The 25607-nt window shown below is 39.1% G+C and overlaps 1 protein-coding gene across 6 annotated transcripts in view; it reads right to left on the reverse strand.

Moving 5' to 3' along the window:
• PTPRM (protein tyrosine phosphatase receptor type M) overlaps positions 1-25607 on the reverse strand; it is a 495115-nt gene that overhangs the window by 18417 nt on the left and 451091 nt on the right. For all 6 annotated transcript variants that reach the window (XM_086740639.1, XM_086740640.1, XM_086740643.1 and 3 more), the window contains 2 exons: positions 15180-15277; positions 2871-2987 (listed from right to left, as the gene is read on the reverse strand). In XM_086740639.1, the coding sequence (XP_086596765.1) occupies positions 2871-2987; positions 15180-15277 (215 nt within the window). The remainder of the gene's footprint in view (positions 1-2870; positions 2988-15179; positions 15278-25607) is intronic.

The raw sequence follows: 25607 nt of genomic DNA on the forward strand, positions 1-25607 counted from the left end.
ATGACCTGTGTATCTTGTGCATTAGTTTTGAAAATGCTGTCTGTCATGCTGACTGCATTTTTGTCTATTGTTGGCAACACTCAGCTACTTCAAAAAGTTTTTGCATATAGGGTACTTTTAGAATGAGTTTGCCTATTATACCTACAAAAGAATGATTTTCATGTCTGTAGCTTCCCTGCTGGTTTCTAAACCCAAAATAGCAACACAACTGCATGAATCATAAGAGCATATGCTCAGCTTAGAAAGACTGTATTTTTTACTTTTTCTTTCAGCTGAAACAAATAGAAAATAGTTTACATTGCTAACAAACCGTAAGATGCTAAAAAATTCTACAAATACTTATGGTGCTGCTGTATCTTACTATCTGAGAATCAAAGTGTAATTTTGGGTTCAATTTTCTTAGCATTATCCCCCTACTCCTCAATAATTACCAAATAGTAATTTAAAAAAAAATTACCAATTTATCTCAAAAAAAAATCAACTTCTACATTGTATTTTAGGAGAAAATTAACTATGAGAAGTTAATTTACAAATAGAAAAGATGGTCAGAAGGGAGGTCTGGAGGTCTCCAGTCCAACCTCCCACTCAGAGTGAGTCTACTGGCAACACTTGATCTGTCTTGCTGAGCCCTGCTGACCTCCAAGAATGCAGAATCCACAACTTTTCTAGGTAACCTGCTCCAGCAATGCACTACACTCCCCCAAATGTGTTTTTCCAGTGCAAGCCTTCCATGCTGCAACTTCTTGGCCATTACCCCTTGTTTTGCCATCCACTACCATTGAGAAGAATGAGGAGAATTTGGTGCCCCTGATTTTCTAAACATTTTTGAAGTAGTTGCAGGCTGCAATTAGATCTTCCTTACCCCTCCTCCTCATCTCTACCACACCGAACAAGGCCAGTTCTTTTAACCTCACCTTGCAGCTTGTATGTCCTACATCCTTCATCATCTTGGATGTCAGGAATTGTCCTAAGATGTCAGAACCTGTACTGACACATGGGGTTAGTACACCTAAGGTGCAAACTTTGCATTTTTCCTTGTTGAATTACTAAAGTAATGGCCAAATCTTTAAGTCCTTTGGAACTGAGGCTCCTCTGTTCAGCCTTTCAACACCAGCCTTCACTTAGTATTATCAGCAGATTTGGTTAGGGTGCAGTCTGTCTCATCATGCAGCTTGTCTTAGAGTGGCTGAAAAGTGTCAGTCCCACTAGATCAGAAATATAAACTTGAGAGAATTATGGTGGAAGAAGTGTACAGACTTGACCTTCCAGTACCATTGGAAGAGTTTAAAAATATGGAAAATAGGGTAAAAACAAATGTACTTTACTCAAACTACACTGCCACTGCTTTTTCAGGCTTACTAAAAAACTACCAACTATTAAAAAGCAGTGTCTAAATGAAATCTTTTCAGATGGGTTTTTTTTTTTTTTTTAAGAAATAAAATGTTTAGTGCCTTTTATCTCTATCTGTTCTAATGCACTTATTCAAGACAGTTTGGTTATGATCAACTATAAAATCCTCTAGGTCTTTTTTTTCCAGTTCCAGTTAAGAAGTGAAAAGCTAACATCAAAGCACGGGCTTAAAATTTGCAGAATAGAAATCAACCAGTGCTTCATCTACTTCAAAGTGTAGCCTCTGTTTCTCATCTGTTTATTAAAAATAGCTAAATGTAAGGAAACAACAGGCTTGAATGAATTTGATGTACACTATGTATAGTGGTAAACATGATACAATATTTCAGTCCATTCAAAACACATAATTCTATTATCATTACCCTCAGGTTGCTGTATTGATGCATATTTAAGTATTAGATTGAAGAATAAAACAAGAAAAAAACCTAATTCCTTTGTTACTGTGGATCTACGTACAGAGCCTCTGTTGGGCTGTCTTTTGGCAGTTTCATCTACCTGGGTGTAGGATTCTTTGATGCTAAAGATTATGTTCTTCAAAACCATAAATGAATACCATTTCATCATTAGAGAGAATTGGTATATCACAGGCATAACAACTAAATCAAAAGGAGTTTTCTAAGCTAATTAGTTGAAAATCTACTCATGGTGATAGTGAGAGAACACTACTTCAGTGCGCCATTGGGAATATAAAGTCTTCCAAAGAGGCCCTTTCCTTGTTGTTCTGCAGCTCAAGTAAGTCTTGATACATACAATTAAAACACTTCTGTCCTTTAATGAAGTCTGAACAGAACCCCTGAATTGACACAAAATGCATGACACGATTCAGCATTGCCGACTCTGCTTCTTACTCTCAGTAAGTACCTTATTCATTAATTTTATGTGGTGCATATATTGTAAGCTGTTTGGGAGAGCTACAAGATCATGGCATTATTCTAATAAACAGTAATACAACATTCTGATTGGAACTCTCCATATAAGGACTGATTCCACATGAAAAGTGAAATTGCCTTGAGAAGAAAATCAGTTTGTTTCAACTATGTCTCTGCAGATCAGGAACACGCCAGTCCAACAGATAACAGTAGTCTCCACCGCGGACTTCTGAATAATGGTGCATGCAGCCTCGGGTACAGACAGAAAATGATTGTGGGGAACATAAGATGGGAAAACAGCACGAATGTGTTTTTCAATTGATTGCTGGGAGGGAGGCTTCGATTTCTCCTAGGCAAGGAACATCACTTTTTCTAACTCAGGCAGGGGCCAACAGTGATGGAAAGTGCAGAACAGTTGCTGCGTTTAAAGAAAAACACAGTTTACCATAAGAGGGCGGTAGTCGTTTACCCAAAAAATAGCTACAAAACCGGGATGTCAGTTAAAAGATTTAACTTTCCCATGTTGAATCTGTATATAAGTTACTGAGGCAGATACCACTGTATTTAAGAAAACTGAATTTGGAAACTTACCTTTTCTACTGCAAATGTTCGAATCACATATTCAGCCAGGAGCTCTGTTTCTATTAGGGTAACTTTAATGTCTTTATATATCTCTGTGTCATCTGGCCAGTATTTGCAGCATTTGACCTTTAAAAATATAAAAGAAATTAAGGTTCATTTATTTTAGAAGGTTCATACTGAATCTACTCTGTATTCTGTGTAATGATTTCTGTTTTAAAACGCAATCACGCGCAAACCAGTCACATTTCCTGCACATGGAAATGATAAGTGTTGAAGGGACACTACCTCTTCTTTCTTTAAGACAGCTTTCAGAGTTGCAGGTGAGATTTGTGTTGTGGTTAGTGAAGTAAGGCAAATTTGTACGCAGCACCAGGGATATTTATACCCCACACAACTCAGTTACAGTAACTGTTCATTTCCTGTGCTTTCCCATGCAGTGTGTGCCCAGAGGGACAACTACCACCAGAAGGTTTTTTTCCCCCAACTTCTACTTGGTGATTTGTCTTGAAAATATCTTCCTGCCTTCTAAAATGAAAATGTGTTTTTTTTCAGACAGGAAGGATCTTCTCTACTATTAGAAAAGTATCTGTTTTCTCAGACTTACTTTCCAAAGGAACTGATGAGAAGTTAAATGGCAAAACTCAACACCTGAAGTCAAGAGATGAGTTTTATGTCTGGGCTTTAGCACCAATTCACTAGAGGACCCCAAACACTATGGGTGGGATTCATCTCACTCAGCTCAAACTAAGATGAATAGGACGAATGCCTTCTAGAGGTGGCTTTATTGAAAGAATCTAGATGACTGCCTTTGCCTAGGTGTTTGGCTTCTTGAGAGCTAAGGTTAGGTGAGATGAATTCCCCTTTCCCCCATACTGATTTCAGTAGGAGCTGTGTGTTCTTGGCAAATTCATCCTGGGATATGGAGACGGAAAGAAGGTGGGGGTTGTGAATTGTATTTCAGATTTTCTGAGCCCCGGTGTGGTCTAGATGGGACAGACTTCCTAGTATTCAACATATTCAAATGTGCACTATTATTCTGCTATTTTTTAAAGTGGGTGGTTGTGGGGACTGTATATGATGATGTAGATAGTTGACAGACCAGAATTTTCTCCTCCTTCCCATTTATGTGGACAAGGTGGTGGGTGGGGAATCTAGCACATTACTTACATCTCTCTTTTATTCTGCTCTATCACAGTAATAGCTATGTTATCACCACTGCATCTGGCCATCGTCCAGTAGTGCAGTACGTGCTAGGAGTAGCATCTGTTATACATCTGCTGCATGGAATGGTTTCTCTCTTTCACTGAAGGGAAAATTTAAAATGGATCTTTTAATACATGTACATCTCCTGGTTTACTTATACACTTAAGTGGGCTGGGTAAAAAACCCAAACACTTCAAATATTCAATGGAAAACTGATAAAAAAAATTTAAAGACAGAAACTTCAAAACTGGTAGGGTATTTCTCAAACCAATTTTCATGCCAAAATACTTGGATTACTATCATGTCTAGTCTTGAGCAAAAGGTAAAACTGATGTATGTCTCTACAAGTATACAGTGAAAACTGTAGTGCATGATTCAAATAATTTATTTATACAAACTCCAGGTTCAGGATATAAAGGATTACATAGAGAGTCAAATCTTGTCCTGTCAGGTAGAAGAAAATACTTTCCTCAGAATTTGTTTCAAATTACTTAGCTGCTAATCATGAGGAGAAGACCTCAAGAAGACAGGCCTTGCCACACGGAAGTAGTAACACTGGCTGATAAAATAAGAAGTTTGGCTGGGCAAGGTCAGTAGCTCTGACCCTTTGTCGGACTCTTTAGCAGGACAAAATTTAAATCTGAATAAAACTGAGTTGAAGGGCTGGAAAAACACTCCCTCCCATCAGGATCCTCTTCAGAGAAAAAGAGTAGCCTGGTCATAAGCCCTGGCTCCCAGCCACAAAATTCTACAAGCATTCTAACAGTTTATTTCTGCTTACACAGTTGATGGAAAGCTCCTAGAGCAGAGCTGAAGTTCAGGTAGCTATAAGCAGGTTTTTATTTCTGTATGCTTGTCTTCAGACCTAGTAACCGCATTAGTATTGGCTAAGAAAAATCCTTCATATTCTTCACATTTCGTCTGGTATTAAGTATGGTTGCAGGACAACTGGCAAACACCAGGGTAGACAGTTCCCTTCCACAGCGAGAGGCTGGGACACTGGACAGTCCCACAGTGCCCAACACTCCTGTACCAGGGGCAAGGGTAGCAGCCTGGTCCCCACACCATGCTCAGCAGCCAGCAAGCTGACAAGGTGTTAGTGTGGAAGACAAGGTTTCCACCAGCCAAGGGCCAATCTGAGCGGCAATCCCAGGGTGCCTAAATAGCGGGATCTCTGGCAAACACGTATTCATCTCTGAAGCACATCTACCAGCTGTAACTAATGAACAGCCATTTCAAAAGCATTAAACATTGCTGTAAGCAGTTTAGTAGTTGCCGCTGCTATGAATTGTTGCATCTACTTGATATTTATTCAGACCTTATCTTGTTTGGATGTATTTCCAAAAACCTTCTGATAGAAGCTAAGTCAAAAACATTGAATGCTCATTGTTTTCTCTGTGTTGTTAAAATAAGCCAGACAATTCATATTGTTCAAATCCCTTAGGCCAGCAAACTGACCCCTTATAGTAATTGCTGGGAACTCGCTGAAACAGAGCTTTCCTACCTATGGTTAAGATGATTTTCTGATTCTCCATGCAGAAGAGCACCCCACTGACAGCCCTGTCTCTGGAGCTGATGTCCTTTTCCTGCCTGTTCGCTTCTCCTTTCCATAGGTGGAACCTCAACCACATGAAGACGGCCAACGCACGTAGGAAGGGAGCAGCTGCAGCGGTGATCCTAGTCACAGCACTACCGATCAGCACATCTCTTTGTTGCTAACTTTAGCCTTGTTTCTTTCTGATGGGTGCCTGCCATCTTCAAAACAGCTCTAGTTTAGCAAAATAAACAATCGGGGGAAAAAACCTCAACCCTGGCTGAATTAAATTGCTCAGCCTTGAAGGAAAACATGCCTGTTTCTAACTTGGTAAGTCTAGACAGTCTGGATTATGACTAAGAACTAGGGACATTTAGAAAGACCAATTTAGAAGAGCACAGTCCCCACCTTCTTATGTCTCAACTGTTGGATTTACTTCCACTCTTTTTTTAAATCTTACTTAAGATGATCCAGTGGAATAATTAGGGAAGCACTGCGGGATGTTGTGCAGAAGTCACAGCCTTTCGTGCCTCATGTAGCTTGGGCCCACTGGGGATTTCTTACTCTGCAGCACAGGGGCTCTGGGCACGGAGCAGATTGGAGCTGAGCAGAAGGATCCATGACAACACAATTTCCTGTAAACTCTCCCAAGTGGAACAGGGGCTGCAATAGCCCTGGGAACAACGCCAGAGCCACAGCCAGAGCCACAGCCCAACACAAACGATTCACTCGCTGGGAGGGAAAGGAAGTGGGAAAAATAAACTTTTTTTTTTGTTGTTTTTTTTTTTTTTGTTAAAATTCAGGCTTCTTTCCTGCTTTTGGCTCTTATTCTGCAATGCTGCTGCACGTGCTGGGCTCTAGACATGGGAACTCTGTGGACTCCCTACGAGCCAAAAGTTAAGTAAATGCTTAAGGGCCAGTCCTCCATGTCCTCCAAGACCTCTCAAATAAATGCAAAGGTGTCTTAAAGACAGAAGTAGATTAAATACTGCAAATCAAAATCACACTTATAAATGTTTATTGGATCAGGGCCTTTATTTGTACGAGGAAAGACAATTGCAACAAAATAAAATATGGTTTTACTCATCAAAATTGAGAAACACTGCTTGTAACATATGTTCGTTCATTTTTTCTTTTTAGCACAGCTTTAGCTACTGTTGTTTGACGAATCTCCCTTTTTGTAAACATTTGGTACATGTTTTAAAAAAACCCCTTACTAACAGAAGGTTTAGTTAAATAATTGATACATGAATCCAGAACTGAATATTAAATGCATTAGATTTTTTTTTCACACAGTTGCTACCATAACACTAAATATCGTCCACAAAGAAGAAAACATAATTTTCAAATCTCCTCTGACCAGAACTGTAATTGAGAGTTTGTTCAGATACACCCCACATTTATATCCTAACAATGCGCCAAAAAATACAGATGTTCATCACAAGACGAGATAAAAGGGTGGCTGCCAGAGACATAATGAAAATGCTCTGGTTTAATCCATTCATCCCAAGGTACACTGTCCAATTGTTCCAAACATGTTTATTTTACAAATAATTTCAGAAATTTGGAGAAGATTATTCTGCTTCCATCCCCTAGCTCTATCCTCCAGCAAAATAGTCTAATGTGAGAAACTAAGAATTAAAAATGAAGGTGGAAAGTTGTTGTTGCTGCTTCTAAATATAACAATGTAGGCAGCGGATAGCTAATGAACACAAATTGTGACTTCTGAAGCTGTGTAGTTAGCCATTTGGCAATGTGACACATCTAGCTAAAGGCAGTATGAAAGCCAGGACAGTAATTCATTTACTTAGGGGTCTGGAATAGGAGGAATATTACAGAATTAATATGTGAGCTGGTTGTGAAATATACTTTGTAGTTCATACAGAACGGTTTAAATAACACTGATTAGTCAAAGTTTCCAATTTCCTTTGATTCTGAAATACTCTTAGCAAAAAGGTGATATAACTGGCTATGCACTGCATGGATCGTCGTTAGTGAAGAGCAGCATTATATATTCTAATTTAAAATTAATCCTGAACTAAGTAATGATGATAAGTCAGACATAAATTTTGAAGTTAAACCTCTAGGATATAAAATGAAATAGCCAACCAAGCTCACTGGTGAAAATTTTAAACAGATTTTACAGATGTAGCTAGGATAACATAATATTCTTTTATTTGGCTGAACTTGAAGTAAGAGGACATCCAATAATTGAAAGTATTTTTATTTAAATACTTGTCAAACAAAGAATGTATTGTGATTGAAGAACATTTTATAAGTTATAAAACAACCTTTGACAGAAGATAAAACGCAGTCTTTCTTCTTTTTCATTTTCTCTCTTTGCTTTTGAGCAAGTCAGTTAACTGATTTATACCTCATTTTACAGTTTTCTAAAATAAGGTATGGAAAAGTATTGAGAAATACAACATTTAAGATACTGTTTGGCGCCGTCAGATGAATGGGTCTCTATAAAGGTAGCCAGAAGTCTTTACATTGTCTGCAGCTCCCAGCGGGGGAGAGATGTCTCCATGAATTTTACTAGCTCAGTCTAACTTCTTCCAGTCATGACTCAGAGCTGATAGAATTCTCCACCTTCTGCTGCACTCTCATTCAACTTCTACCCAGAACAGCTGGCTTTCTGGACATGTCCAGTAGTAGCCATACACTAATGCCTTCCACCTGAGGAAATTAGTGCCATGTCTTTGTTCTTAAGAATCAGGTATACTGATAGCATGTCATCAGTCTGGTAGCTTGGGTTAGATGAAATTTAAGCTGACAGGCCAAACCCATGGTGTGGCCTTCCTTTGTCCATAAAAGAGAATTAGTCTAGAAGAATTACTCTAGGATAAAGGTAACCCAAGCTAAAGCTGTTATAGTGTTCCCTCCTCCATTGCTAATGCCAATGGAAGAATATGGACTGGTTCTATTTCACTGCTTATGTTTAGGCAATTTTGTCTCCCACTGGTCATTATAAAAGGCTGTAAATTACTGCACCTTAGTACAGCCCTGGAGGAAAAAAGGCTGAGCACAGAACACATGAGAAGGGTGGTCCCATGTCAACATGAAGGATGATTACACGATTAGCTGGAGCTCGCCAAAGCCCGTCTTAGTCCCTTACACAACTGTAAAATCAGGAGGTGTATTGCTAAGATCATGTGCTCCGAGGACCTGATGTGCCTGCATCAAGCAGAACAGCCTGTGCTCTGAATCATCCTTCCATTCCAAGAGCAAAATCATGCCATTAGTTGAGCTACAGAGCAGATTGCCTTCTGGCCTAAAACCTGATCATCTGATGTTAGGTTAGAAGGCTCTACATGTTACTCTACTGGGTAAGGTGAGGCTGTGTCAGTGCTTCCAGGATACTTCTTCCTTCACAGAGAGACTGAAAGATTAATTTCATGAGACTGCTGAGGTGAGAAGACTTGCCGTGATGAAGCCATTTCACCAGCCCTGACATTTCAAAGAAGAACTTGAAGCCCTCTTTGCAAACTGCACTTATGCTTGCATCCTACACCTTGGTAGCACTTCAGCAGCTAGCCTACCCAGTGGGTTGATGCATTTGTGTATCCTTAAAGCTCTTTTATTTATTTATCAAAGTGAATTATCTCAATTGGATTAGTGAGCGTTAAGATACTAATCTCTGTTGATTAACATACTTTGAAACACAGCTTCTACTGGAAATGAGAATGCATCAAAACACTGAGAACTGAAACCATGTCTGCTTTGAGTGACATGGGACAGTGCTGAAAGCTTGTGGGTTGATGTCCTGTTTGATGATGCTAACATTGCTATTCTTAGGACATCTTTATTAAATGATTGCAAAGAGTCCTTTTTTCTTCTTTCTTTCCTGAAGAACAACAGCCAATTTTTTCCCCTAGCAGCTCCTCCCCTGCTATGCATAATGGAATAATGCCAACTTGTTACTTCTAGTTAGAAGTCTAGAAAGCTGAAATCTGTTTTGATTACTAGAAGGGTTCACTGACTTGAAAAATTAACAACAGCTTTAACTTATGATTGTTTTCTTTTTTTTTCTCATTGATACTCTGTGAAGTCCTACTCTGTCCAATAAGAGATACTGGAATTACAGTGAAATGAAAAGTAAAACAACAGAATACACAATAAGATATATGTATCATAAGCACAGGTCTCAAGTTTTCTGGGTAAACATGACTAAGAAAAAAATTTCCTCTAGATGGGGAAGGACACTATTTATAGGTTTTAGAAGCTGAGACCAGAATTACTTAGAGGTAGGGAAGGACTTCATACAGCAACCTTCCTTCCTCTCCTTTACAAAATGTGGTTTCTTTCAGTAGAAAAGCTAAAATGAAATCTTAGTCACCAGTATGCTTACAAACCCTTTGGCACACCTCCTAAGGAGCGCTAATGCCGCTATCCTGAACTAATTCCAATGTAGGTAATTTGGTTTATTACATTTAGAGGCAGTTTCAATTAGATGGAGTGTTCTTCCATTTATACTAAATACAAATGTGCTGTTTTTGAGACATGTTAAAGAGTTACTGTGTCTCACCTCTGCAATATGTCTGTAATGGCTGATCTGAATCTTAAACACAATTTGAATTTATCTTTGTTTATTAGAAGGTTCTTCCATATGGAAGAGTCTCAAGACTTGTAAAATGCATAAGCGCAAGCTTCATAATAACTTTGTGTCAAAAAATTCCTTTTCTATTCTAAGAATAGCTGCCAAGTCCACTGGAAATTTTGCACAGGTTTTATGTTACTGGAATTTCCTATGAAGTTTTTGTTTGGTTTTTGCAATATGTTTTCAGTAAGAAGTCTTTGGACAGGTCTTTATTTGGCATTTTTTCTTGGATGTCTGTCTAGAACAGAAACGAATTATCAGGTGGATCTGAAGAAGATATGGTTCAACATAAAGACTTCTGAGTTTTGTTTGTTAAGGAAACATATTTGTACCTGTTTTAGAAATGTCTCTTGAATGCTGACCAAGGCTGCACAACTGGAGCACCCAAGGCCCAGCACATGCATGTACGACTGCTTAGGGCTGAGCCCATACAGTCTTTCCTGAGAAGAACAACTCTTTTCTGACAGATTTTGTCTTACAACAGGGACTGCTTTTTAGCTAGTCAGCATCAAGGAGATATTCCCACTCTGTCAAAAGACCACTGTACGGTTCTCCTCACTGTCACATAGACCCCAACACTCTTTCAAGCATGAAAAGTCAGAGCCATCAACATTTCAGCAGCAAGGCAGATGAGAGTGCCATGTATGTAACATGTCAACCTCAGGTCCAGTAAAACAAGCAAAGGAAAAGCCAAGCCACCACTGTGTTCTTTCTTTTTCCCTATGCAGATGCCGGCTCCTGGGAGGGAAACATCACCCAGGAGGAGTGTGAAATGGATATTAGGGAAGCACAACACTCCTGTGGGAGAAGATGGCAGTGAGAGGCTGTTTCGCTAGCGCTAAGGCATGCGTGCAGGCACAGCAGCTATTTACGAGTCTATGGCTCACCTTCATTCCCCTGTTTGTGTCACATCCATTCTGTTGTAGTCAACCTTGCCTCCTTTCCAAAAAAGCGTCTTTTGTGTGCTTATTAACACTATTAGCACTGGCGGTTTTCTAATTCTGGATAATAATTGCAAAACTCTAATTACTGTAATTACTATGCTCCTGGGGTGAGGTTTTATTTTTTAATAATTATTTCTAGTGATTTTTTTTTGTAAATAGTTTCTTATATTAAAATTATGATAGACAATCATGAGTCTTTGCAGCGCATTTATATATCAACCACCTCTGCTGAATTCCATCAGTGCTTTTCACCATTTATTAATCAGATATTACTAAAATTCTTCTGCCTCAAGCAAAAACAAGGAGTGAGAGAGAAAGTGACTACTGACAAATGACAAATGATGAGACATGCCAAGTTTGATTCTGCCAACCACATATTAGTACAAGCCCAAGAAGAGCAAAGATGGAGGTGACAGCTAGATGGCACAATTGAATATATTCTAAATCTTCCCAAAATAACTCTTTTAAGGAGGAAAGAAATGCTTCAATGTGTGCAAACATTTAAACACTTCAAGAAACAACTCGAAACTTTGGCCAGTACATAAAGACCTTGATCCAGTTCCCATTGCTTTCCACAGAAGGATCCAGCTCTGTCTCTTGAAATCTGCACTCCAGAGCAGTCTCTTGGAGCAAGCAAGATGTTCTCTTGTGCCTATTTTCCAATCATCCCTACACTAGTGAGATAAAAAGTTTTGCTTCTTCTAGAATAATCCATCAGATCATGCTAAATCTCTCAGGAAGTGATGTCTGAAATTACAATACTATCTTCAGTTGCTCTACCGCTTACAAACATGAGCATGGAGGCCTCTTGCTTGTGGTCACACAGATATATTTTTATGAGTCTTGTTTTTGATTTTTATGTATTAGTATGTGGTTTAGAAAATTATGATTCTCGCACTAAAATGTAGGTATATTATACCATTAATTACTTGTCATTCCTTTTTTGTGAACTTTGTTGTGAGTGGAAAGTTGTTGACCCCAGTATGAAGAAGACGGAGACTTTTTTTTTCAAGGCTGCTTCAAGGGCTGTTTATTTGTTTAGGGTTTTTTGGGGCAAGTTCTTACGTCAACCTAGGCCAATCTTAACTAAAAACCACTTCATCATCCATTATCAAATAACTGTTCGTGCAACTCAGCAATGATTCTTCTAAATGACTGGGAGACCTCATTTAGATTTTTAATAAACAGTCACATTCTAATGAGGTCTTCATAAAACTGACTAAATATGTTTAGAAATCATTAGCTTAAATTACCAGTACAAAAGCCTCCTTAGGGAGCCCTGCAGATTTTGTGATAAGACTTCTGGCAGATGGATTAGTATAACAGCACAAGTGAGTTCTGAATTTCCACACAAGCAATGTAAATGTGAGTGACTGGGTAACAGGCTACTAGATAAAGAGCTAAATGTCCCTCAGGTGGGTTCATTAAAGAGAGAAAACAATCAAAACACATTTCTGTGCCATTTAAATACCAGGTGCACAGCAGTCTGCAGGTGCCAGAAACACTGACAAGGGTCCCTTGCTGGAACACACGAGAGCTTAAAGGGATGCATGGTTTTGACAAGTGTGCCTCAGATAATGACAGATATTGGCAGATGTACCCGGACCCTGCTGGAGGGTAATGCGGGGACTGAGTCATTTGCAGCAGGTGCTTGCATTAGGGACAGCCTCATGGTGATTCCTCCATCCGCAATTAAAACAGTCCTGATGCATAATGCTCCAGGGCAAGAAGCAAGTTCCTAGCTCTGATTTAATGACTATCCAGCCAGTCCTGGTAAACAAATACACATACGCCCCCTCAATGATTAATTCATGAAGGACATATACTGTGTGGCAAACAGATATTTTAAACAGATATTCCTCTTTCCTGAAAATATAAAGGAATTTTCTTCCTTGGCTTACAATGGGTCAAGAGGGTTAAAAAAATAAAAATAATAAACCCCTATAAATCTTATACCATTAATAGCAAATGAAATAGAAAACTTCAAGGTTGGGAAGGTTACAAGGTTTGCCCTGCAGGAATGCAACCAAAAGGTCCATTAAAATCATTACTAATCAAGGTGGCACAGAGCTTGTGTTAGGGGCTGCGGGACAGATGGTGTGTTTGCAATATGCCTCCTTGTGCTGATGGTTCCAGCTCTGGGAGCGGGAGAGAAGCACCAATGGAGGACCGGCTGCATTGTTCTGTGGCTCATACGATCTCATTTCCATTAAAAGCTCATTTCAGTTTCTGCCCTCTGAGCTCACCTATGTTGGACTCCAGAGAAAGTGAGAACAAAGTCATTTCTACCACTGCCAGAAACAACAAAGCCATAGATTTGTATCCCACTGGGACTCCTGCACCCTGAAGAAATCTCTGTGGTGGCACAAACTGTTGCTCACTGCCAAGGGAATGTACTGCGTACCTAAACGTTGTGAGTTGAGGCTGCCAACGCTGGTACCAAGACTGACATCTCCTTGCCCGATACCTGACAGTTCACTCTAATTGATGCTTTCAAATACTGACTTTAGAAAAACAGTTTATGGTTTGATGCAGTATGCTATTTTTGTTCTAAGGCTTGTTTTTCCATACCCTGAAAACATCCTTTTTTAAGTTGTGTGCTTGGGTACTTACGAATGTGTATAAAGCTCTAACAAACAGGTTTGCTGGAGAGCTTCCTATTCTTACAAATCCACCCATTTTGAATTGATATGTGACCATTCAACTATTTCTACGTTCTTCCTCACTCAAGGGACTGAATTTTTAAAGCTGCCTCCATGATCCTTTTTCATCTCTGCAATTGGTCGTACATGTGTTCCTGCAGCAGGTGTTAATTACAGTCACAAATCTCATCTTTCTTATATCTAAAAATAATACTGGCATCTGATCTGTTGGCAGGCTTGGGCACACAGATATCTAAGTGTTAGGATTTATACTGACAATTGACAGAGGACATAAGGAAGAATACATTGAGACTGTAAAACTGGACTTGCTAAAATAGAGACAAGATCTGACACTTTGACTCACACCACATAAACAGCGCTCTCTCTCCTGATGCAAATACCACAGGGCAGAGGGGTACCAGCCACTCCACCAGCGTGAAATTTAAAACATCTCTTAGAACCACGTGGCTCACACCAAGATATGTGCACTTCAGTTCTTATTTCAATTTACAATAATTGCAGTAGTTGCAATAAAAGCAGTGGGATTTTTCCTTCCAAATGAAAGCTATATGCCCAGTTCCCAAGCAAATTTTCTTGAAAAAAACATCCCAGATGAGAACTAAGACACTAGTACAGAGACAAAGCAGTAAATTAAAAGACTCAGTTATTGACGGTTGTAAGAAACAAAGAAAATGGTTCCATTCAATACTTGCTGAAAACAAAATTAGCCATAATGACTTGAGTAGGAGGCCTACTTTAGAAGTTATCAAGCAAAGAAAGAAAAGTACACATTATCAACTGGGTAACTCAAGCTTTCCCTTACTACTCAGCCCCTGAGGAAGACCTCCCAGTCAACAAATGTAGTGTACAAATAAGAAAGGCTAATTTTTTTTTTCTGTTTGAGTCTAGAAGGCTTACAGGAAGGAAAATCAAACCAATCAGGTTGATTTAGACTAACACACTATGAAGAAGGTGCAATTTCATCATTTAACTACTTTTCTCAGAAATATGTTTCAGAACTACTCCCCCTCAGCCTCCCTTAAAAAAAGATGAGTCCATACCTTGTTCTGTAACCAATTCCCTGGTTTCCCTTAATAGAAATGGTATGCCTAAGACATATACAAAGATATGACGCTTTCCCTCTTTGGCAGTCTTTGCAGGCTGTGCTGTACAGAACGCAGCTTTATCAGTTACTTTTTCATTGTGCTAATGTTATCAAAGCCAAGCATCCAAGGCATGTTTAAAAATAATTGATAATGAACCTCTTAGCACAAGCAGTCACAAATATTTTATGTCCAATACTCAGTATATAAGCACCTTGTTGGTCTGCTATTTAATTTCCAAAAGCAAACACTTTGGAAGTCTTTAATCTTTTAAAGTACAAAAATCACTTACCCTTCCCACTTCCACGAGATTAGTAACCATGATTATGCTTGCTGTGTTTTCATGCCATACCATTCTCCAAAAGTCATATATTGTTTCCTGCATTGGTCCTGAAACAATAAATCAAAGGAAAGGTTACTATCTGAAAGTCTCATGACTGCAAGCTTGTCTCTGGGGAACTTTGAGAAACCGTGACTATACACATATATTCATATCACTACCATCATATTTTTCATTTAGGGTCAATTTCTTTTCTGTCATCCCACCCATTTGCATTTAAGTATTCTTCCCCTGAAATAGTGCTCTGAAAGAAAGTTAGTTCTCCAGCATTTAGGTATTTATCTTCGTAATACCCAGAAGTGGAATTATAAAAAATGGATAACATTACTCTTTCTCTTAACAATTGGATGATAACCTACGGAAGGTGTATTTGGAATGAAATGAGCCTCAATGGACTATGTGGCCTTTCCTGGTTTCTACTATTTTTCTTAGTATACATTATCTATCAAATTACCCTAGCTCCTAAATTGTACTTCCTGAAGTGAGACAGAAGTTATAGTTTTTTGCTGCACTCTACCACTTTGTAAAACAGCGGGGAAAGTGGTAAAGAACCCTGGCACGCCACGGCAGCCATGTCCTCTGCAGTGCTTTCCCCAACAAGCCGTGTGCTTTTGTATATGAATACACAGCGCTTCCTCTAGTGTTGTGCTACAGCTGGGTACCAGCCCACACGAAATGTTACAGAAATGTAAAATGTTGAGAACAACCACCTCACTTGGTGTACGCCTTGTCCTGTCTCTTCCTATCCTATGTGTCTTACCCATGACGTTGGGTGTGCCACCCCGATTTTAAACCACTGCTTTAAAATCAGTAAGAATAAACAAGTGTAAAATACTATTGGGTACCATAAACTTAACATCCATACTGAATCCATTACTGAATTTCCACACTGCACTAAGCAATTAGTGGCTTATTTAGAGGAATGCCTTGAATCAGCAAATTGGAGGACAAACAGATAATGTATTGGCCTAAATGTTCTTCTAGTGAAGCAACCAACAGTCCTAAACCATTACAAAACCATACATTGGCAGATCTGGGTAGTTTGGCACCCATGTTTTGGTAGTTTGAGCTCCATTTGAAAATCAAATTTTCATTCTGAAAGTCAAGTACTTAGTGAAAAATGTAATAACATATTATTATTCTATTATCATGGCAGGGAAGGTTGGGCTAGATGATCTGTGAAGGTCCCTTCCGACCCAAACCATTTTGTGCTTCTGTGACTTTGTGATTCTATGATATTATAGGCAAGTCAAAACCAACTCACTAGGCAAATAATATCACAGTTAGAAGTCAAGTTTAAGAAAAAGGATGGTAATAGTCTAAAACATTGGAATTTTTAAAATTTATTTTTACTATCAGCAATTTCAAAGGATAATTTTATCATCCATAATTTGCATAGACCATTTAAAAAGTTGTGGATTCACCTCCTTACTTTCTCTTCTTTTAAAAATGCTGCATATATAGTTAGTTTCATGGTTTCCCTATAGTCACTCAACTTATCTTTTAGTTGCTTTGGTAGTTCATATAACAGGAGAAAAAGCCATTTAAAACAACAGGAAGCTATGACTGTTAGAACACAAGAAATGTCAGAATGTCTCAGAGTAGAAATACCAGCAGAATCTAAACTGACTGTTTCTGAAATTACCAAATTCAAGCTGATGTTGTGGCTGCAAAACTGGATATCTCTTTTTGTCTTTTAATTTACAGCACAGAACAGTTGTGACTTTTGTGAGATTTCATTCTGAGGTATGAGAAGAATTAAATCACTCTCCATCATACGGAAATTTGCAAAAGGTATTTTACTTCTACGTCGGTGTCCTGGATATGTAATACAGACATAGTCCCAGTGCAATTTTGAATGTCACAGTAAGATAATTACAGTGGAAGTTTAGCATGCTTGTGTTTTAATCATGTAGAATTCAATACAGCTTTTTTGGGGCAACCCAGAAAGGTTTGGGCCAACCGCTTCTACTGGTAGAAGGAAGGAGACTATTTTACTCACTGTAGGAAAAGATTGCTCCTTCTTTCCTTTCAAATCTCAAATATTGAGCAAAATTACTATTGCTATCATCTTTGATGGAGTCTAGCTAAAAATAGCATTAGAGAAAGGTAGTTTTCCACAGAGTAGTGCCCTGGAAAGAGTCTGGAAGTTCATGACATATTATTAAGATTATTTGAACTGGATCAAGGACAAAAAATAACACCACTATTGCTTCAAGAATCGTGATTCACAACCTGGTTTAATGGAGAAAATCTAAATGGCTCCACTGCATTCTGTCACCACATGTTTATGTGATGCTTCAGGATTGTTCATCTGAATATGTTTTTGGTAAAGCTGCAGGAAAGGTGAGAAAAGATCCTCTGTCTACCCAGTCCTCTTCTCTTCCCCTTGCAAGCAGCCAGAATCTTTGAGAAACTGAGGGTCAATGTAGCAAGTTTCTTGATGCATTATTTCAGTTTTCTTTCCCACAGATTCACTTGAGATACAAGATGGTTGGGCCCTACTTTGTAACAATCATTTATTTTTGACAGCTCTGGGATAACTTGCAACAATTTATTCCTGATTTGATTTTTTTTTTCCTACAGACAGCATAATTTGTCTCATGATTTAAAGATTCCTACATTTCAGATCCTGAAACCACAATTTACAACTGAGGAGAGATTCCAAACACTAATTTCTTCCTAAAGATTTTGAATTTGTCATTCATTATAAAGAAAAAATCCCATAATAAATTATGAGAAAAAGTAATAGCATTTTTTTCGGGCCAGAGAAAGAGTTGAGCTCTGACAAGTCTTTCAAGCTTGATTCCAAATGTTCTAGAATAAATGTCCTATTCTGCAGTACTGAGTACGCTCTTCTCAATCTTACTATCCAAATGATAAGACTACCATAACTAAAAGTGCTTGACAGGATCTTCTGCTCTCCTCAAGTATTTTCTTGCTTTTCCTCTCCAGTTCTTAAATGTAGCCTCCAAACTTCTTTCACGTTCAGGACATTGCAAGGAGAAAAACCACCTGAAAATCTATCTTAAAGTCTCAGAAAGTAATTCTTTTCTATCCCATTTTTCTTTTCTTCTTGACATTTTTCAAATTATTTTCTGACATATGAATAAATTATTACTTGTCTCCAGCCAGAATTGAAAAGCATTAGAGGCTAGGTATGGTTGGAGGATTTATTGTCATGAAGAACTGAACAATTTGATTCCAGAGACTCGTGCTAGGGAGAGAAAGAGCCTACAATTGTTCTGAGCATCAACTTAACAGATATGTGCACAATAGGCAGGAAGGTTATTCTCAGCAGTTGCCCCCTTGCTGGAGGAGAAGGTCTGAAGAGAGGGTACTGTGCTCCCTAAAAGTAAGCCTGCAGTGCACTCCATTAGCTACACAATATAGTAGCTGGTATCAAAGATTTCTACTGTGAAAAAAAAGAAATCAACAACATACTGCAACCAAAAGATGAAAAGCAAAGGAAAATAAGGAAAAGAAATCAACCCTCCAAACCCCAAGCTAATTAAATGCATTACTGAAAAAACGCAACAGAAATGATTGGTTGTATATATCACAACCATTTGTTGTATTACCAGTAGTTGTTAGTTGCTGCTCTGGGAATGAAAACGTTATTAGGAAATGGAAAATCATACAGCTTTTAAGAATGGTTTAAACTCTTAAGAAGCTGCTTCTGTACATAGAGCTTTCTAGAGCCTCTATTTCTGCTGGCTATTGTGAGACCCAGTTCTAACAACTGGTATTGCTACTGGGGTACATGATCGATTTGAACGTGATAAACTAGCCCAAGATACAGGAAAAAATGTTCAGATGTAGGAAAGAAAGCAAACACACAAAGAAACCAGTAAAACCTGAATTCTGAAACGTCCTCAGCACTTATTCAGATGGGACTTGTAAATCTACGGATCATTTTTCAATTTCTAGAAAAGCAAGCAGCTTAAACAAGGAATAAATAGCTTCTAAAATCTTTTTCTAGCGTAGAATGTCAAACCCACAAGCTAATGTTTGGTCCACCTGAGACCAAATTCAAGGATAGATATTAAAGTTAGAAATGTGTAGAAAAAGACCAGACACCTTTCAGCTCCAAAGGCTCCCCAGGGACAGTGCATGGGCAGTAGCAGCCGTTAGCACGTGTTGATGGAGGCAGCGGGCTGACAAGATGCAAGACTTATATCTGCAGCAGTTAAATTCCATCTTGAAAAGAGTGCAATAAACCTTCCAGTGAGCAGATGCCCCCACCCCGCTTGAGGAGGTGGTTATCAAATGGTCCCCTCACCTAATGGTTACTGCAGTTTGTAGTAGCAAGGATAACTGTCTTCACTTTTTACTGAAGCAAAACGTGCTGCTTGCTATTGTGACTGCCTGCAGCTTGACCACTTGAGGACAACTAGCTAATAGGCCTGACAGAGGGAGCTGCATTTTAGCCCTCGTTCTTTACTATGTATGATCCCTTCAAAATGAACTTGTGATACAGTAAATTTTTTCTTATTAACAGATATGGTTGCACGACAAAAGAAGTCAAAAGCAATGATTTCTTTTGCAAATACACTCTCAAACAATCTGAAACCCATTATGTAGCAGAAATTGTTCAAAATACACATTAAATCATAAAATCAGAGACAAACAAACAAACAAAAAATTACTGAGAGAACAGAATACAAGCTAAAAAGTTCAAGAATGCTCCTTTTCCTAATGAACCTCTTTAATGGGACAGACTTGCTGTTAGTAGGATAACTCACAGAGAATTTTGCAGGAGGAAGCAAAGTTACAGGGTTCCTAATAGTCTGCCAATCCCGTGATCTGATAATCTGTAAGTGCATGCTATTTGCTCTTTTGACTATGCTAGGATTCAGAGGTAAGTACAAAACACCATTTCAGAAAAAGTTATATAAAAAACTGGAGTTAAATGTTACTTTAAACTATTAATATCACTGACTGCAGACAAGAGAACGTCTTCTTTAACTGAAATACACTTTTTTCCCTACTCTATAAGGCAACGTGCCCAAGATTTTATCAACAGGAATTTGCAGGCGCATCATTATGTGATCAGGTTTTCCTGAGTGTTCAGTTCTGTCAGCCTCCCAGTTACCTCATGGGAAGCTCTGCAGTGGTCAGCAGCTCTGCAAACCTGGACACCTCTTCATGTGACCAGGTGTGGACTGAGTGTAAGAGTAAGTCCCACTTTTTCATAAAGTAAAGTAAAACAAAATAAAATAAAATATCTTGATCTTTCTAGCTAAAATAGTCAGCATACTATAAAGAAAAGTGATAGATGCCGGTTGTGCTGATTTAGTCAGTCACATCAACTAGAACAATAAACTGCTAGTTCAGTATTTTTTTGTCATTGCATCACCACTGCCACGCAGCAGTACAGCTGGATGCTGGCTCATCTCTGCCCTCCCCAAATGAGCTGGTTTCTGAATGGAAGATACTTTGAAAATACAATCAGTTGCTGATAATCTGACTTGTCAAGAGCATCTTTGCCATGTGCTTGTTGAACAAGTGTAGTAGCTTGCATTTAACTTTCACCTACCCTTCCAGGAGTTCTTAAGGGTTTAGTGCCTCCATGGAGGCAAGTGAAGTCTAGAACAAAGCTCTGCTATCAAAACTTAAGAAACTCAAGCAGTGATCACGCAGTCTTTCTGCAAGAACTTCTGTCAAAATAGATTTAGACATTTGTTTTCTACCATAACATATAGAGTGAAGTTGACTTTAAAGCCTTATACAAGAGGTATGTTTTTATAGGCACAGTACTCCAATAAATACTGTGAATAATTTTTAATTCTGAGATAAAACTGTGGTCAAGATATATGGGGCCATCACTTATCAGTAGCTACCCAAATGTACACAGATCAGTCTTTTGTATTTTAATCTGTCAAGAAAAAAATGATGAAAAAGAATCAGATCATGTAACCTGGATGCTTCTAATGCTTTAATTAAAGTCCTCCCAAGTCCATTCCGGAAACTAAAACAGCCTCAAAGGTAAAATATATCCCAGTGCCACTCACCTCTTCACTTTTACTGAAGTCTCCTATAGCCCTGTAAGAATTAGCACACTAAAAGGCAACAGATGTTTGTATTGGTAAAACTTGGCGATAAATGCTTCAGTGTTATTTATTAATTGCCAGTTTCTAGCTGCCATACTTCAGTATTAATTATCATTTTTTGCTTCTGCATATCTCAGCCCCAGACATTTCATGCACTAAAGAATCTCAATGAAATTAAACAAAAACCCTGTAATGAGCTGAAAAAAACATTCTCGCTTTTATCACTTTATTTCATTTGACTTATAGGGTTGATACAGACTGTGATGGCATTTGAAATGCACTTTCTAATTTTAGCCTTACAAATATTACATAATATTCAGTAGGGCTATATTGTGACTATAAAGCTATGCTGTCTTTCCTGATAAAACTATATTGGAAACCTCTCTTGCCTTGGAAAAATACAAATAATCAAAGCTGCAGATGAACTTCCAACAAGGTTAGTAAGTATGTTAAGCCAGTAGGCAGCCAAAGCAAGCAAGCCTGAGGCCATGGATACTCTTAGGTGAGGTATGGAACCACCCTCCCTCCACCCCCCCACCCCTTTTTAAACCTTATTTAACTGATTCCTCCATGGTAGGAGATTCAGAGATGGTGCAGAGAAGAGCCACTTGTTTGCTAAGGCAGTAATTAACTCATAGTCAGGTAAGAAAGAACACCATTTTGTAAGCAATAATTGTACCAGAACTTAATTCAGAATATACCATGCATATCAAATATGTGCAGAATCTGTATTTAAGCTGCAGCCAGTCCACCATTTCTTTTTTTGTCCTTTTGCAATGATGTCACCTTATAATGCAAAAAAAAAAAACCCCAGTATGTAGCAACGCTATTCCACAGACAGTGACCTCAGTACAGTCGAGTGGGTTAATGAGGATTGAGCTATGAATTTAAAATGTGTTTTTCATGATTTCCTCACCTTAGATGGATTGTCAATAAGAAACAGATCTGACTGAATCTTGTTAGCTTGACATTTCGGGAAAACGCTGCTTACAAAGCAAGCTGAAAAGCTTTGCTGGGACAAATCCTGCCCGATGCAGCTACTGGCAACATAGAGGCTTTCTACTGCATCCTTCGTTCAGGAAAAACACAGCCTTCTCTCATTATCAGCCAAGGGACAGCACAGTGAATAGTAATTGGCTGATTTTCAAGCACAAACTAAATCCTACCTGCTTCCAGCTACCCAGTCAGCAAGCCCTGCTGCCTGCACATCACTATATGTGAAAATTGGCTTTCACAAAATGAAATTTTCAAAGTGCTTTCAAGTCCCATTAGCTTTCAATGAGGCTTAGATTACTAAGTGACTGAGGTACATGTAGAAATTTTATCTATGGCTCCCAGGAGACTGACCAGTGCTTTGGCTGGCTTTGTATAGCACCTCCTCCTATATTTAGAGGAGTCAGCACTAGACCTTTCACAGGATGAAGGAAAGGAGGAGATTGACCTGTAAATTCTTCATCTCTTTCCAAACGTAGAAAGAACAAGAAAAACATTTGGCCTGTAATATGCCATTTACAATGTATAGCAGTGATAAGCCACAGTCCTACTGTTTTATGAAATACATACAAGCGTTTCACAGCAAGCTAAAATAAAAAAAAAACCCTCTATTCTAAATTCTCAGTTTAATAGAGATGCTTAAAAATATATATCCTTTGAGTAATAAGAAAACTGATGATTCCAGAGAATTTTACAGACCAACTAAAAAACAAAAAGGAAGCCTACAGAGAGTGGAAGCAAGGACAGGTAGCCTGGGAGGATTACAGAGAGACTGAGTGGCCAGGGATCAGGTAAGGAAGGCTAAAGCCCTGATAAAATTAAATCTAGCCAGGGACATCAAGGACAACAAGGAAAGCTTCTTTAGATATGTCTGGGATAAAAGGAAGACCAGGGAGAATTTGGGCCCTCTCTGGAAGGAAATGGGAGACCTGGTTACTGGGGATATGGAGAAGGCTGAGGTACTCAACAACTTTATTGCCTTAGTCTTCATGGGCGAGGGCTCTAGCCACATTGCCCAAGTTGCGGAAGGCAAAAGCAGGGACTAGGAAAATGAAGGATTGCCCACTGTAGGAGAAGAGCAGATTCAAGACCATCTAAGGAACCTGAAGGTGCACAGGTCTATGGGACCTGATGAGATGCCTCGACAGGTCTTGAGGGAACTGGCAGGTGAAGTTGCCAAGCCACTGTCCATTTTTCCAAGGCACATGGAAAAATAAGGAGGTGATTGGTGACAACCAACACAGCTTTGCTAGGGGCAGATCATGCTTGACCAATTTGGTGGCCTTCTATGATGGGGTTACAGCATCAGTTGGTAAAGGACGACCAACTGATGCAATCTACCTGGACTTGTGCAAAGCATTTGACACTGTCCCACACAAAATACTTGTCTCGAAACTGAAGAGACATAGATTTGATGGATGGACCACTCAGTGGAGAAGGAATTGGCTGGATGGCCCCACTCAAAGAGTTGTGGTCAACAGCTTGATGCCCAAGTGGAGATCAGTGATGAGTCGCATTCCTCAGGCGTCAGTATTGGGACCAGTCCTGTTTAACATCTTTGTCAGCAACATGGACAGTAGGCTAGAGTGCACTCTCTGCAAGTCTGCAGACAACATCAAGCTGCGTGGTGTGCTCGACACACTGGAGGGAAGCGATGTCATCCAGAGGGACCTTGACAGGCTGGAGGGGTGGGTCAGTGCAAACCTTGTTTAGGCCAAGTGAAAGGTCCTAAACATGGGTGGAGGCAATCCTGAGCACAAATACAGCTTTGGAGTCCCCAACATAAGAAGGATGTGGATCTGTTGGAGCGAGTCCAGAGGAGGGCCACAAAGATGATCAGAGGGCTGAAGCACATCTCCTGTGAGGACATGCTGAGAGAGCTGGGGCTGTTCAGCCTGGAGAAATGAGGGCTCTGGGGAGACCTTAAAATGGTGTTCCAGTACCTAAAGTGGGCTTACAAGAAAGATGGGGAGAAACTCTTCAGCAGAGCCTGTTCTCATAGGATGAGGGGTAATAGTTTTAAAATAGAGGGAAACAGATTCAGATGGGATACAAGAAAAAATTTTTTTACAATGAGGATGGTGAAACACTGGCACAGGTTGCCCAGAGAGGTGGTGGATGCCCCGTCCCTGGAAACATTGAAGGCCAGGTTGGACTGGGCTCTAAGCAACTTGATCTAGTTGGAGATGTACCTGCTCCTTGCAGGGGGGTTGGACTAGATGACTTTTTGAGGTCCTTTTCAAACTATTCTACGATTCAAATTTTTTCTTTAAAATTGCTCATTTCTAAAAAAAACTAGATAATAATTTTGAAAATACTTATTTTATAAGAGTGTGTATATACACATCAACTACTGGCTAGAGTTGGATCATTTCTCTTGGCATTTCGTCTGATTCTAGTCAGAAGTTTTTATGGGGATGATATTCTCTGGAATATCATATGGCATTTTCTTTATTGATACAGATCTAACTAGGCTGGAACAGCGCACATCTCTGTGCATTATTTTGTCTGCATTATGGTGCCATCTAAAAATCCCAGCCTGGGACAGGAGCTCCACTCTAGTGGGAACTGCATTAAATATCAGATGTCCATGAATACACAAAAGGTGTTCCTGCTCCTCACAGTCACAATCCAAACATACCTCGAGAGACAATAAGAAGCAAGGTAGGGTTTGAATGAACTGAACAGGCTTGGTATAATATGCAGCAGCCACAATATGCCAGCTCCCTAGCCATTTATGAATAATCTTACCTGTCCCTGTTCCACATTAGTATTTCCACCATGTTCAGAAACAAGCCATTACTACACTTAAATTTATTTTTAAGTCTGAGACCAGACTTTATTTGTGCACTCATGGCAGGTGCTATTTAAGACATTTTTATAACGCTACAGCTAATGCTACCAGCTAACTTTCCATCTAATAAAGTGTTACACACTTATTGATTGACATTTCTCCACAGCCAAATTTCCAATACTAGCTCAGTTTGTTCTGTATCAACAAAATAAAATGAAAATGTCATACGACTTCCCAAAGAATAAATAGCACATTCCCATAACACCTTTTGACCACTCACAGAAGTATTGCAGGCTGGGAACAGAGGAACTGGCAGCAACAGAAATTGTCCAGATTTATTCCGTTAGCCTGAGATTAGGTGAAGCTGAATGCAATAAAAGCTGTGTATATAGTACTACTGGCCATGTATGTACCATTAAACCATTCACAAAAGCTGTTTTTTTTCCTGATCTTAACTGCAGGAAATTAAAAAACCCAACAAAACAATGTAGTTGTAATTTAATGCAGTTCATCCAGTATAACTGAAGAACTCTTTCTTTC

The sequence above is a fragment of the Chlamydotis macqueenii genome, chromosome 2, assembly GCF_036417535.1.
Source record: "Chlamydotis macqueenii isolate bChlMac1 chromosome 2, bChlMac1.mat, whole genome shotgun sequence".
NCBI lineage: Eukaryota > Metazoa > Chordata > Aves > Otidiformes > Otididae > Chlamydotis > Chlamydotis macqueenii.